Raw genomic sequence first — 14,992 nt, forward strand, 5'->3', positions numbered from 1 at the left:
CGGTCTGTGAGTTCGAGCCCTGCGTCAGGCTCTGGGCTGATGGCTCAGAGCCTGGAGCCTGTTTCCGATTCTGTGTCTCCCTCTCTCTCTGCCCCTCCCCCGTTCATGCTCTGTCTCTCTCTGTCCCAAAAATAAATAAACGTTGAAAAAAAAATTAAAAAAAAAAAGAAAAAGAAAAAAAAATAAATACATCTTTTATCACCTAAGTATAATTTATAATTGGTCTACCTTTTAAAAATGGTTTATAGAGGGCGCCTGGGTGGCTCAGTTGGTTAAGTGTCTGACTTCGGCTCAGGTCCTGATCTCACGGTTCGTGAGTTCGAGTCCCTCCTCAGGTGAGCTCAGGCTCTGCTTCACGTGAACATGAGGCCCTCTTCCGGTGAGCCTCACTTCTCTCTCTCTCTCTCTCTCTCTGCCCCTTGTGGGACTCTCTTTCTCTCTCCCTCTCCCTCTCTCTCTCCCTGCCCTCTCTCAATAAAAAAATTTTTAAAAATGGTTTTTAAAAACGGATTATCAAGCCCATATTGTACATGCCAATTTGCATATTTTTCATTTAACATCTTAATCATAGAATTTTCCTAAGTTAAAACCTTTTTGTAAACATAATTTTAGTGGATAATATTATATGGTATGAATCTACTACACTATAATTTCCTTTATAATTTTTTTAAAAAGTTTATTTATTTTAAGAGAGAGACAGAGAGCGCAAGCGGGGGAGGGGCAGAGAGAGAGAGGGAGAGAGAGAATCCCAAGCAGGCTCCGCACTGTCAGCATGAAGCCCAATGTGGGGCTTGAACTTATGAACTGTGAGATCATGACCTGAACTGAAACCAAGAGTTGGGTGCTTAACTGACTGAGCCACCCAAGTGCCCTATAATTTCCTTTTCTAAACTTAAACAGTTTTGTAAAATATCAACTCTATGTAGACTATGAAAAGTTAGGTATGTAAAGAATCCTAAGACCCACTGAAATCCTAAAACATTGGAACAAAAACAGAGGAGACAAACAGAAAACAGATCATTAATGGTAGATTTAAATCCAACCATATTTATCTATCTATATACAATGGAATTTTCTTTTGCCATAAAAAATGAGAAAATCCTGTCATTTGTGACAGCAGAGTGGACTCTGAGGGCATTATGCTAAGTGAAATAAGTCAGACAAAGAAAGACAAATAGTGTATGAACTCACTTATATGTGGACTCTTAAAAAACAACAACAAACAAACTCATAGAAAAAAAGATCACATTGATGGTTGTCAGAGGCGGTGGGGTGAGGGTGGGATTGGAGAAAGGTGGCCAAAAGGTATACACTTCCAGTGACAAGATAAAAAAATACTAGGGATCTAACAATATACATGATGACTGTAGCTAATACTGCCATATAATATATGTGAAAGTCATTAAAAGAGTAAATCCCGGGGCGCCTGGGTGGCGCAGTCGGTTAAGCGTCCGACTTCAGCCAGGTCACGATCTCGCAGTCCGGGAGTTCGAGCCCCGCGTCAGGCTCTGGGCTGATGGCTCAGAGCCTGGAGCCTGTTTCCGATTCTGTGCCTCCCTCTCTCTCTGCCCCTCCCCCGTTCATGCTCTGTCTCTCTCTGTCCCAAAAATAAATAAACGTTGAAAAAAAAATTAAAAAAAAAAAAGAGTAAATCCTGAGTTCTCATCACAAGGGGAATTTTTTTTCTTTTCTTTCTCTTTTTATTTTATCTATGTGAGGTGCTGGATGCTAACCACACTTATTGCAGTAATCATTTCACAATATGTGTAGTTCAAACCATTATGTTATACACCTGAAATTTACACAATGTCTTTATCAACTGCTAATTTCAGCATCTGGGTGATCTCAGGATTGGCCTCTGCTGATTTTTTTTTTTTCCTTGAGAATTTATTACAAGTAAAGTAAATTTGGATTGTAGTCTGGACATTTTTAATATGATGTTGTGAGGCTCTTAGTCTTGTTAAATTTGGATTACAAGTGTCAAGTAAATTTGGATTGTATTCTGGACATTTTTAATATGATGTTGTGAGGCTCTTAGTCTTGTTAAATTTTCCTGGAGAACGTTGATTCTTTTTTAAGCAGTCAGTCTGGTGTATGGTTTAGACGGCAAGTTCTGTCTCACCTTCTGTTGGACGTAGTTTCAGTGTCTGTTATATTTTTAAAGTCTTTGCTATACTGCTTTGGGTCTGTCTTATGCATGTGCTTCTCAGGGGTTGTTGGGTCTGTCCCATACGTGTAGCTCTGGAATGATCCCAGGACTTACAGGAATTTCTCTCTCACTCTCTTCTCTTGGAGACTTCTCCTATTTTCTGGCTTTCAGAAATGTATTGTCCGGCTTTCAGAAATGCATTTTCCAGATCCTCTGTCTAGAAAGTTGGGCTTTCTCTTAGAATTTTACCGCTTGTGTTACTACAACTGCATAGGGGCACCTGAGTGGCTCAGTCGGTTAAGCATCCGACTTTGGCTCAGGTCATGATGTCGTGGTTCATGAGTTCAAGCCCCACATCAGGCTCTGTGCTGACAGCCCAGAGCCTAGAGCCTGCTTTGGATTCTGTGTCTCCCTCTCTCTCTTTGCCCCTACTCTGCTTGCACTCTGTCTCTCTCTCTCTCTCAAAAATTAACATTTAAAAAACTACAACTGCACAGCTGGGTCCACATTTAGGGCAGTAAAATGAGAAAAGAGAGCAAATATGGATCCCCTGCCATACACACATACTCTTTAGGTCATTAGTCCCCTTTGTTGCTGCGGCCACCTCCATTTCCACTACACAGCTCTGCATCTGGAACCATCCCCAGGACAGAGACAAAGAAAGAGAGATTCCACCCATCCTCTCATAGAGTCACAACTCCTAGGTTCCCATTTTACCAGATCTTCTGCAGAATGACAGGGTTTTACTCAGAGATTTTGTTTCATGTGCCTGCTGCAAAGTTTAACACTGCGGCCAGCTTCTGGTCAAAGTTGGGAGATAAAAGAGAAAGAAAAAAATCTGGGACACTCATCCAGTAAGGGTTCCTTTTCAAATTGTGGCTTTCATCACCCAGTCCCCTTGCTATGAATCATTTTCAAAATCTTCAAGTAGTTGCTTTCGTACTTGACCAGCACTTTTAGCGTTAATCAGAGGAAGAGATCAAATACAATGTGCTTGCTCTGTCTTGGCCAGCGCAGCCCTGAAAGGACATAATTTCTTTGCAAAGAAATTAAGGAAATTGAGAGACTCTTAATCTTGGGGAAATTAAGATTGCCTGTTAACGTCTAATGAGTACTGAGTAGGTAACAAAAGCTTGGACAAGGCAATAGAGAGGACACCACAGGGGGCTCTTCTGACTGATCTGCAACATCGAAGTGTGGCCTGAGATGCTTTCTCATTTTAGGCTCCTAGGCCAAGTGAACATCTTCAGATTTACCTATGTGTGAGACGATAGAGAACAGGGAGGTGTGGAGGTGAAGAAGAAGGAAAATTAGGAGTGAAAGGAGAAAAAGAAAATGGAGACAGAGGAAAGGAAGAAGAAGGGAGAAAGAGAGGGGCTAGAAACACTGGGCAAAGGAGCCTAGGGTCCCTTCCAGGGAGAATCTGTGGAGAGTGACCACGCTGGTGGGGTTCTGCCTCTACAGAGGGGTTTGCAAGCCCTGGGAAATCCTGGCATCGTTCCCCAAAGGCTATGAAGTCATCATGGAATTTCTGCTGCAGAAGCTGACTCCATACCAGAAATCAAAGGGCCAGGAGCCCAGCCACAGTACAGAGATCTCTCCGTTGATTGTATGGAGGGGTCCCCAGAGGGGGCTGGGGGCTGGGTGGGGGACATCCCAGTGCCCTGTCCCAGGCTGTCCTGAGCTCTTGGAGCCTCTCCCTTTTACATATCCATGTTTGGTTGAACATTTTAATGGCAGAGTCTTGGGGGTGCTTGGAGGGAGGGTTTTCTAGTTGCCTCTGCCTTGTAGGGAGACAGAAAAACTAGCTTCTCGTTCTCCCCCGGGTGAGCTTAGGTAAGACACACCCCCCCCCAACCCCTCCTTAACTCTCAAGGATGATAAGAGAATGAAACAGCCACTACGATAATGAGAGCACTTTAAAGTAGTAACATTCTGGAAATTGCCCTTTATTTTCTTGGATCACACTAATTTAGTCTTGACCTGCCCTGGCAGTATGGGCTTTTCGGGGCCAGCCCTTCATGGTGATAGGTAATGGGCAGGGATTTCATGATGACAGGACGCAAGGGTTGGAATATAAAATGGTAATGCCCCTGCTCTCCTCCCCACCCACAGGCCACCAGGGCCATTCAGGAGCTCCTTCTGGAACCGAGTCGGCGGACGGAGGTGCAGACCTTCTTCCCCTCCCTGTGTATGGCCCTGTTGTTCCAGATCTCCTTTCTCGTGGTTGAAGGGGACACTGACTTTCAGGATCAGCAGCATGCACCCGAACGGATGGACCCTGTCAGGTACCCTTGGCCTCTGGGCCAGAGTTCTAGCCACTGTGCCCCAGGGCCCATCTGCTCAGCTCCCATGTGTGTCCAGGCATCCCCCTGCCACTTGCCTGGCCTGGTCCCAGGCTGCTGGTTCTGGACACCCTTCTTGCACCTCCTGGGCAGGGCACTGGGTGTGCTCCCCACACATCATTGCCACAAGTCTTACTGGACTTTTTAGAGAGGACTCTCTCCTTCTGACTCACTGGCCTGACACAGAGATTCTGTTCCCAAATAAAATCAGTATAATGGATAAAAAGTGCACCTGCACTCCACTCTCTACCCTTCTGCTGGCTTCCTGCAGCACCGCGGGAACCCCGCATCTCTCTCGGCCTCGGTTCTCATTTGTAAAATGTTAGCCTGGGTCTGTCTCTACAGGCTGCCCCACCTCTATCAGTTCACTGTTCTAAGGGAGGCTCCTGTAGACGGGAGAGGAGCCCAGATGGTGGGGGATGGCTTCCTGTCTGCTTTCTGCACACCCCCCCCCCCCAGTTCCTCTGTGGAGGCCCTGAAGATGCTGATGCGAAGTACCGGGTATGGGGACTATGTGTCTTACATTCAGAAACTTGGAGGCTGGGAGCTGCTCACCAGTCCTGAAGGACACTACGAGGGTGTCACTCTACTGGCCAGGTAGGTCTGTGCCATCCTGTTGGCTCTCTCTTGGGGCCCGGGCCCGATCCTGAGCGTTCCGCTCTCCTCGGCAGGGCCATGGTCATCAAGAACTGTTGGCACAACCGCCCCATCTTCAGCTTCCTCATCAAGATTCTCCAAGAACGAGACCACAAAAATCGCTTAACGGCCTTCATGTTCTTGACTGAAGTGAGCAGTCCTTGGTGGGAGGCGGGCAGGTGAGGGTAGTTCCTCTGGAAAGCAGAGGTGTCCCAGGGGACACCTCCAGGGATGGCCAGTGGAGGAGGAGGAGGAGGCCTAATTTCCTGTGGCTCCCTGTCTCACAGAAGGGTTGAGGGACATTGTTAACGACAGTAAGGTTACCTTGAGTCACAGGCTTTGAATGTATGTGGTGTGATTCCTCCTTGAATCTTAAGGCAACTCAACTCTGTCCCAACTTCATGGGAAAACATAGCTCTTTCCTTCAGCCACCTCAGCTCTCATCAGTCTTCTAAAATTTTGTGGGGTGCCAGGGTGGCTCAATCTGTTAAGCATCCGACTCTCGGTTTCAGGTCAGGTCTTGATCTCACAGTTCGTGGGCTTGAGCCCCGCGTCGGGCTCTATGCTGACAGTGCGGAGCCTGCTTGGGATTATTGCTCTCTCTGCCCCCATCCCTCAAAAATACATAAAGGGGCGCCTGGGTGGCTCAGTCAGTTAAGCATCCGACTTCAACTCAGGTCATGATCTCATGGTTTGTGAGTTCGAGCCCTGCGTCGGGCTCTGTGCTGACAGCTCAGAGACTGGAGCCTGCTTCCGATTCTGTGTCTCCCTCTCACTCTGCCCCTCCCCTGCTTGAGCTCTGCCTCTTTGTGTCTCTCAAAATAATAAATAAACATTTAAAAATGAAAAAAATACATAAACATTAAGGAAGAAGCCTAATTTTTGCTAAGCACCGCTGATTGAGTCAGTATGTTCCAGCCATTTGACAGAAAAAAGGTGTAGAAAATTTAGAAAATATGAAAACTAAGTCAAAAAATTATAAAGCCCTTACTAATCACAATACCCAGGGGAAAGCACTTTCAGGTTTTGGCCTGAATGGAGGGGGGTATGTGTGTGTGTTCCCATGTGTGTGTTTCTTTATCAGGGTTGACATCATTTCCTATTAATATTCTGTATCCTGCTCTCTTCAAGCATCTTCAAACAAATTTTATTTTATTTTTGAGAGAGAGAGAGAATGTGCATGCATGTGAGCAGGGGAGGGGCAGAGAGAGAGGGAGAGAGAGAATCCTGACTCAGGGCTCCATCTCACCGACCCCAAGGTCATGACCTGAGCCAAGATCAAGACCCGGACGCTTAACGGACTGAGCCAGCCAGGCATTCCTCAAACCAGAATTTAATGGTGATGTAATATTTCATCACAAAGCTGTTCTATAATTTATTGGACATTTTGTTTCTAATTTTATACTATTATAAGTATTACTGTAATGGACATCTCTGTGCAAAAGATTCTGCCCATAGTCTAGATTACTTCTTTAAATATTGAATATAAGTACAAGTGTTGGCTCAGAAAATACGAATGTCTTCTATGATTTTGGCATGAATGCCAAATTACTTTCCAGTAAAGTTGGGCCAAATCGCACTTCCGCCAGCAGTGTTTGGGGAAGGTTTTGGGATTTCTGGCTCACAATATTTTTAAATAGGCTCCTTTTAAAATTCAAGCCACCTGGTTTTTTTTTTTTTTTTTTTTTTTTTTTACAGGAGCAGGATTACATTTCAACATAACTGAAGATAATACAGTGCTAATACTGGAATATAAGCAGATGTTCTCCTAGTGTGTCATAATGTGTCCTTACTTAGGTTGGGGGACATTGTCCTGCTGGAAGGTGCCCACTGCCATGAGCTGATATGTGCACGGTGGCAGGAGTGCTGATATATGCATTCAAGGATGTATGTCATGTTGGCAGAACTCTTGCTAGGGATGTGGGGATGTGGGAATGTTCATGCAAGGTGCAGAACTCTGCACGGAAGAGAATGCCTTAGCTCAGTGGGTGTCCAATATTAGTGGACCTCGTGTCACTAGGGAGGCTGTTTAAATGCAGATTCCTGGGCCGCATCCCCAGAGACCTGGGTTCAGTGGCTCTGGAGTAAGGCCTGGAAGTCTTAGTTTTCTGTCCACACTCCCGGGGTTGATGCAGTACAGGTGGTCCTTGGCCCCAGCTTTGAGGAACAGTACGAGGTGCAAGCCTGGGTGGGACACCGGAAGGTGGACGGCACTCTCTGAAGAGCAGTCGTTCTGACCTCTGGCTGCATGTTAGAATCCTCTGGAGAGCTTTAAAAAGGCTAATGCCAAACCACAACTCCACTCCCTCGTCTTACTCCCTGCCTTGATATTCTGTTTGAAGTGCTCTGGGATGAAGTCCAGGCATTGGTTTATTTTAGAAGTTCCCGAATTTAAAGCTCTATTCTAGAAATACAGTATTGAGAACCACTCGAGAAGTTCCCCCAAATACACAACACCCAACTAAACAAGCGGACGCGTGAATGGCAGTTATTCACCTGCCACCCTTACTGGAATTTCGGGCTGAGAAGAGGGAGGGGGGAGGCGTCAGTAGGCTGGGGAGAAGGCTCCCTCCCAACTGCCCCTGAGTAAGGAGCTAGGTGGAACTCACTCTTGGGCATTTAAACAGAGACCCAGTTTTAAAGTGGGGAACCGGGGCCCCTGGTGGCTCTCAGTCGGTTAAGAATCCGACTCTTGGTTTTGGCTCAGGTCATGATCTCACGGTTTCGTGAGTTCGAGCCCTGCATCAGGCTCTATGCTGACAGCAGGGAGCCTGCTTGGGATCCTGTCTCCCTGGATCTCTGCCCCTCCCCCACTCCCGCTGTGTCTCTCTCTCTCTAAATAAATAAATAAACTAAAAAAAAAAAAAAAAAAAAAAAGGTGGAGAACCAACAGGATTTGATGTACCGGCTAAAAAAGCTGATCAAACTCTATAAACAAGAGACCACAGCTGTGAAAGCTTTCTAATATTTCACAGCCTTTTGCAACGCCCTTGTTTGTTTTGTTACCCTCGGCCATTTCCCTGGGAGGATCGTTAAGTAGAAACATTGAAAACAGACAGGGCTGTGTACTTGTCGTCACGGTACTTAGGGAACAGGGGAGACCTCAGTTATTATGATTTCATTGTAAGTCTGTGAAAAAGGTGTTATTATCTCTATTTTGTAGAGGATGAAACTGAAACTCAGAGAATTTAAGAAACTTGCTCAGGTAGTAAGTAAATTAGGTGGGTCTGCCTGGCAGCCTGCCAAAGACTGCGTTGTCCATGACAACTTTTTTGGCCAGTAGGATCACACTGTGAACATAGATACACATACATTTGTGCATGTGTGCATACACACAAAAGCAAGTTCCTCTCGTTTAAATGTATCTGATTGGCTTTTGTCTTTTAAAATTCTATTTCAAATAACGTATAGACCCATATAATTTTACATAAATATACAAAGGAAGTCATGCATGCTATTTTTTTTATTGTAGCCTTTTTGTTCTTTCCCAATTTTTAAATGTTTATTCATTATTGAGAGACAGAGGGACACAGAGCATGAGCAGGGGAGGGGCAGAGAGAGAGACACACAGAATCCGAAGCAGGCTCCAGGTTCTAAGCTCTCAGCACAGAGCCTGACGCAGGGCTTGAACTCACAAACCACGAGATCATGATCTGAGCCAAGGGTGGTTGCTTAACCGACTGAGCCACCGAGGTGCCCCTGTTCTTTCCCATCTTGCTTCCTCCCTTCTGCTATATCAGTTTTACATGCCGCCTCTTCGTTTCCTGAGTATTTCATATGCAAGCAACCAAATATGTATCCTTCCATATTTTTCTCCGTGCTCAAATAATCACACACACATGCACGCACGCACACACACACACACACACACACACACACACACGGGTACACTTCTTACTTTATCCCCAACAGCTCCCCTCATCAAAGATGCCTAAGGGAAAACTTGCAGAATGGGTGAATGCCTTCTCACATGGAGTGCGACGTTACCTTTCAACTAAGCTTTGGCTTCTTTACCTGTCTTTCCAAATCCTTAAGAACATTTCTTTGTGAATAATAGGAACCCAGATTCAAAAAAATCACTGGAGATTTTTGTTCTCCTTGCCCACCATTCCAGTCTTTCTTGGTCTCCTTTTGCAGCTGCTTCGGTGCCCAGATGTGGCAGCCACCGTGGATGAAGTCACTGTGCACATCCTGGCAAACTGGTTCCAGTGTGAGGAGCCGGCCATAGTAAAGCTCTTGCTGCGGGTGGTGGAGACCTTCGCAAAGCACGGGAACATGGTGAGATGAGGCAGAGGCCAAGGGCATGCTCTCAAGAGATGGCCCCCGGGGAAGCAATAGAGAGGTCCAGAGGTCCGGTGTGTCATTACATAGAGGGTGGACCAAACTCTCAGGGTCAGACAGAGAGAACCCTCATGAAGCCAGGCCACTGAATACAGGGGTCAAGGACCTGAGCCATTCATGCTTTCTCTCTTCTAGGAAAGGAAAGAGAAGGGTTTTCCATGGGTCATTTCTGGGTAGAGACCAAGCCAATTCCAAGGTCCCAGACCATCCTGGTGTCCTGGAGATGTCATCACCAGGGATGATAAAGGCCATGGAGATGGGTGCTTATGGGCCTAGTGGGAAGAAGGGTCTCCTCTGCCTTCTCCCCTTTTACCATGAGGACAAAGGACTGCCGCCCCTTTACCGGCCCGGTCCCAGTCCCAGAGCGCGTCAGCACTGGCTCTTGTGGGTCAGCCTGAGTGGAAATGCGAGTCCCTTGATGTAGCAGGAATTGTTCCAACTCCTCGTTTCCTGAGCAGCTCTCCCTCGGCAGGTGCAACAGTTCCGCATCCTGGAGCCCTACGTGCTGGGCTGCTGCTACTCGCTGGACGATGACATTGTGATGGAGACTTTCACGGTGCTCAAGTGTCTCGTCGAGCACCTCACCTGGAAGCATTCCTCCTCATTCCTTACTCAGCTCACCTTCATGCTGGGGCCCCTCTTTGAGGAGGTGAAGCCCTTTGGGGGGCCATTTCCCATCTCTGGGCGTCCAAGGGAGTTGGGCAGAATTATCTTGAAAGGCCCTTCTGGCCTTTCTGCGAGGCCATTCTGTAATGGTCTGATTGTGTACGTCCTCTTGGGTAATGGCTGTAAAAGGGGTGAACGGCAGCAAGAGCAGACGGCAGTGACAGGGGAGGATCAGGATGCTGCACAGTCAAAGCAGATCCCTGGGGAGGCAGGAGGGTGCATAGGGGCATGTGGTGGGAGGGGCGAGCTCGGGGGCCACCTGTCCCTCCTGGGTGAACAGAGGTGGTGAGTGAACAGAGGTGGGTGAACGTGTGTGTCTTCTCACCCAGGAGTCAGAGCATCTGCGCTTGATGGCCTTTGAGATCTACGGGGCTCTCTTGGCCAAGGTCAAGAGGACAGTGCTTGTCTTCCCCTTGAAGCACCAGGTCCTCAACTTGATAGTCCTCCTTGTGCTCCACCTGGAGGATGCGAATGTCAACGTGGCTCAGGTGAGAGGGCCAGGCCACGGAGCCTGGTCTCCCATCCCCAGTTGTCACAGGAGGTAAATGCTAACAGGTGTTAGATGCTAAGGAAGGGGCTGTAGCAAGATTGGAAGGTGCTGCTGAAGGAGTTGCTTTGTCTCTGACCTTGGAGAGTTGCAGTGAGAGGCCCGATGTGACCAGATGCTTGCGCCGGGGTTTTCTCCAGCTCCTGGCTCTCTCCAGCTGGCCCGCAGCACACGGTGGGATGTGAAGTGGGTGTAAAGACTCCAGGGAGGAAAATCCTACCGTCAGGCACAGGGCCTCCCCCTGGTTCTCTGCCCTTGGCGTCAGTGGCCTTCCCTCCACGCTGTTCCCCGCACACTCCTTCGCGCTGAACTGAGAGGGGCCTCCCTGAGCAGAGAGGCTCCCGTGAGGTAGCATGGTGGGCGGGACAGAGAGAGCCCGGAACTGGCCCGTGTTCTGGGGGGCCAGGGCTGTGGGCTGCTGCTGGGGAAAGCTGCAAAGTGGCCGATGCGGTTGGTAACAGGACGCTGAGTTTCCAGATGGGGCTACTTTGCCAGGGCGAGGCCCCTGATGGGCACATGTGACGAAGCTGCTGGAACCAGCGATGACGTTGGGATATTACCTTTGTGGGGTGGAGCCCCTCCCAGGGAACCCAGTTCTGACAGCACCCACCCTGACTCAGAGGAGCGACCACGCCAGTGGAGGGATCAACACTTGGGGAGATCTGTTTCAGAGAGACTATTTTGGGGGGGGGTGGGAAGCCGTGTGGTGGGTGCATGAGGCTAGGAGGTGGACAGGTTCATTGTGCCGGCTCTCGGGGCAGCACCATAGCAACTGGGAGAATCATTGCAACCACATGTTTTGACCTGCTTGTTAGTGGGAAACAGGTGTAAGCAAAGCCAAACTTTCTAGAAGACCCGGCCTTCCTCCTCACCCCTGGGTCCCTCTGGGTTCACTGGAGACTTCCATCCCTCCGGGGCTGGGCTCACTGCTGTTTGTCTCCCCTCTTTGTGTCCCTCCGTGTCCCCTCCCAGCCCCACCCCCGTAACTCCTCACGCGGTGCCTTCCTGTCCCTCCAGATCTGCCGGCCTGCCCTCTGCCACACGGCCACCATACTGGGCTGGTCGAGACTCAAACCGATATTTGCCGAGAAAGATGTGTGGACTATCCTCAGAGCCCTGGTAAGGCGGCAGCTTACTCACCCTTCTGCGGCTGCGGGGTGGCCAGAGAGTCTGCGCTGTTCCCTGAGGCGTCTGGGATTTGCAGCAGCTGTAGTTCAACAATGAGATGCCCACGGAGCATCTAGTTGAGCCCAGCACCTAAACCTGGTTCCCGCCCTCCTCCAATTGCTCCTTATCGAAGTTGGGGAGCTAGGCACACCACTGGACGATTTCAGTGGTGAGGGCTAAAAGAGAGGAAGGTACTTCATAGTACAAAGGAGGGGTGCCCGGCCCAGTCTGGGAGTTGAAGGCTTCCTGGAGGAGGTGTCATCTGGGAAGAGGGGGAAATGGAAAGCAGGATCTCACGTAGGCAAAGAGAAGCAATCAGTAGTGCGGGCCAAAGTGCTGCCATACACAGGGATGTGGAGCAAAGCACTCACTCTGTTCCGGGGAGTTTGCATATGTCGCCTTATATAATTTGATCCTGGGAAATAAGGTTAGAGGAGCCTGGTCTGCGGGGCGGCTATCAGGGACTTGGAATAATGAGAGCAGGGGCAGAAAACTCAAAGGCCTACAAGGCTGTGCAGGGAACATTAATGAGGGAAGCCGACTGGGTGGGCCTGGAGGAGAATCGAAGGTCCTGGGGTCCAGCAAAGGCAGTGCCTCGTAGAATGGTCAGACACCGCACAGCCTTGTTCTAGTACGTACTCAGTAATGCCTCCCTTGCTATCCTAAAACGAAGTTCATAGGTGATACCCTCTACCTATATGGATTTCCAAAATCGATATAATGCCCTAACTCCAATGGAGAAAGTAATTTTAAATGAAATAATGTGTACGTATGGAACACAGTATAACATAAATGATGCGAGTACATAACATGATAGGATATAACACAACATGAGGTCGAGCAATGGAATGGAACATAAATAGTATATGTAAGTGTCTGGGCCTCACTCCCCCGGAAGACACGATGAAGAGTTGGCTCCTTGTCCCTCCGTGTGGAACCTCTGTGACTTGACCTATTACAAATGCAGAATGGTACCGGACTGTTGTGCTGGGGACTCAAATGCCATAAGAAGTGCTGTCGTTGGTGACATGACTTTCAAAGAGAGGGACAATGTTTGGTGAAGATCTACATGCAGTGAAGTATAGTCTTTCTTTGCTTCATATTGTAGGTGCATCCCTGGGAAATCTGGTGTGGATCTGAACTGTGAAAAAATATTGCGTTTATATAAAAGACAGGGTTGGGTTTTAGGCACAGATAATTAGAAACAGATCTTTGATACAAATATGCAGTGGGGAATTGGAAATTAGTGTACCCCCTTTCATCATTTTGGCAACCAAAAACACCCCCCCAAGTTCTGAATTCCCCTGGGGACAGTACAGTCCCCATTTGAGAGGGTTGAGAACCAACTAATTGATTCTATGACATAGAGTGAGTTTAGTGTTGCTAGATTTTCCACTTTCTTAAGACAAGCAGAAAAATCCTGACTTTAGGTGATATTTACTACATTTTATTGGCAAATAATTTACAGTGTTTAAAACATCGTGTGGAGCAAAAGAAAGAAAAAATCTGCAAGCTGGATTTAGCTCATGAACTGGCAGTGTGCGGGCTTGGTATGGGAAGCAGGAAGCAGGAGTCGGGGCTGTACCGTGTAGTGGGGGTTTGGGCACAATAAGGAACAGGATTTGATGCTGTAGGCAATGGGGAGCCACTGAACTGCTCTAAGCAAGGGGATAACATGGTTAGATAGCTGCGTGTTTTAGACAGACCACCTGGTTGCAGATTGGAGGATAAGTTCACAAGGGACAGGATTGGGGTCTGTAGTTGAGAGGGTCCAGGGAGAGAAGATGAGGTCATGAGGACAAAGACATGGAGTGAGTGGCTGGTGCTGGAGAGCTATCTGATGTGGAGTGTGTGAAGGTAAAGGTCACCTCTTGGGTTTCTGACTCGAGCAGATGCTGGTGTCATGGACTGAGGTCAGGAATACAGAGGGAAGAGCAGGTGTGGAGGCGAAGATAAGAGTGGCTTGATTTGGCACGTGTTGAGTTTGTAGAGCTTATGAGATCTATCCCACTGGAAGTAGATGTGCTCACTGAACCACGGAGGCTTGGAGAACAGAGCTGTGCTAAAGATACAGATTTGTGGACACTGAGCACACAGCTGAATTGTAGATGGGAGCTGCAACCACGAGCCTGGCTGCACCCATCTAGGGACATAGCATAGAGGGAGAAGCATATGGTTCAATACTGGGATCCCAGGAAGCATCAATTCCAAGGATCCCATGCAGGAGACTAGGAAAGGAAACCAGGCTAGGAGAGGAGGGTGGTGGTCACTTAGGAAGGAGATAGTTTCAGGAAAAGCAGTGAGTGGTTAACAGTGTAGCGACAAATAGCACAAGTCCAGGGAGATAAAGACTGGATGTGCCTGTTGGATTGGGACCATGGGAGCCAGACCTCGATCAGTGGGAGGGTAGACGGAGACCAGCACACAGAGAACCCAAGGGTTTCTCAGGGTAACTTCGAACCCGGGGAAGATGAGAAGTGGGTGGGGCTCCGCCCACACCACCTTGGACCAGAACAGGTCCTCTTCTGCTGGGTCGGAATATTAGGTTTCCAGTTAGGATTTTTATTTGAAGAAAAGTTTGTTTTTGTTTTTGTTTTTGTACCAAAAAAGTCCGACACACCATGGACAGAGCCTCCCATTTAGGAACTGGGGCTCCAGTGCAAAGGGGGAGGAGAAGAGTCGCTAGGAAGGACACACAGGGGAAGGGGTTACCGTTCGTGGTCTTTGCAAAAGACAGGACACGTCCATCCCCCAGAACCTTCAAGGGAGAGAGTCTGGATGCAGGCAGAAGTAGGTGCATGCCTAGGCAGGGGAAGGTCTTAAAACACTTAATTATATGTGGCCCTGCTAGGCTGTGTTTAAACAGAAAGGTTTCTGTTGCATGATTGTTTCTGTTGCAGCTTAACGTGGATGACGGTGAGATTGCAGATTTTAAGCCAAGCCGTAAATAAACAATATTGCAACAACTGAGTTCAATCCTCTATGGTTGGGAGTAGGAGAAAAAAAAAAAATGCACGAGCAAAAGACTGGGGTAAATCTATTCAGGTTTCACGCCTCCCACAGGGAAAGCGATCCCCATATCAATCCAGGAAGGCTTCATAGAGGAAACAAGACTTCAGGAGCTGGGGGGGGGGGGGGGGG

The 14,992-nt window shown here is 48.2% G+C and overlaps 1 protein-coding gene across 1 annotated transcript in view; it reads left to right on the plus strand.

Moving 5' to 3' along the window:
* Nucleotides 1-4,469: 4,469 nt before the first annotated feature.
* Nucleotides 4,470-14,992, plus strand: part of LOC121021626 (maestro heat-like repeat-containing protein family member 7) — a 13,110-nt gene continuing 2,587 nt past the window's right edge. Inside the window, exons 1-6 of the mRNA XM_040462186.1 lie at nucleotides 4,470-5,091; nucleotides 5,166-5,280; nucleotides 9,268-9,408; nucleotides 9,944-10,120; nucleotides 10,467-10,625; nucleotides 11,702-11,803. Coding sequence (XP_040318120.1) covers nucleotides 4,814-5,091; nucleotides 5,166-5,280; nucleotides 9,268-9,408; nucleotides 9,944-10,120; nucleotides 10,467-10,625; nucleotides 11,702-11,803 — 972 coding nt within the window. The 5' untranslated portion in view covers nucleotides 4,470-4,813. The remainder of the gene's footprint in view (nucleotides 5,092-5,165; nucleotides 5,281-9,267; nucleotides 9,409-9,943; nucleotides 10,121-10,466; nucleotides 10,626-11,701; nucleotides 11,804-14,992) is intronic.

This window comes from Herpailurus yagouaroundi, unplaced genomic scaffold (genome assembly GCF_014898765.1).
Source record: "Herpailurus yagouaroundi ecotype Mexico unplaced genomic scaffold, PumYag 308, whole genome shotgun sequence".
NCBI classification, from domain to species: domain Eukaryota; kingdom Metazoa; phylum Chordata; class Mammalia; order Carnivora; family Felidae; genus Herpailurus; species Herpailurus yagouaroundi.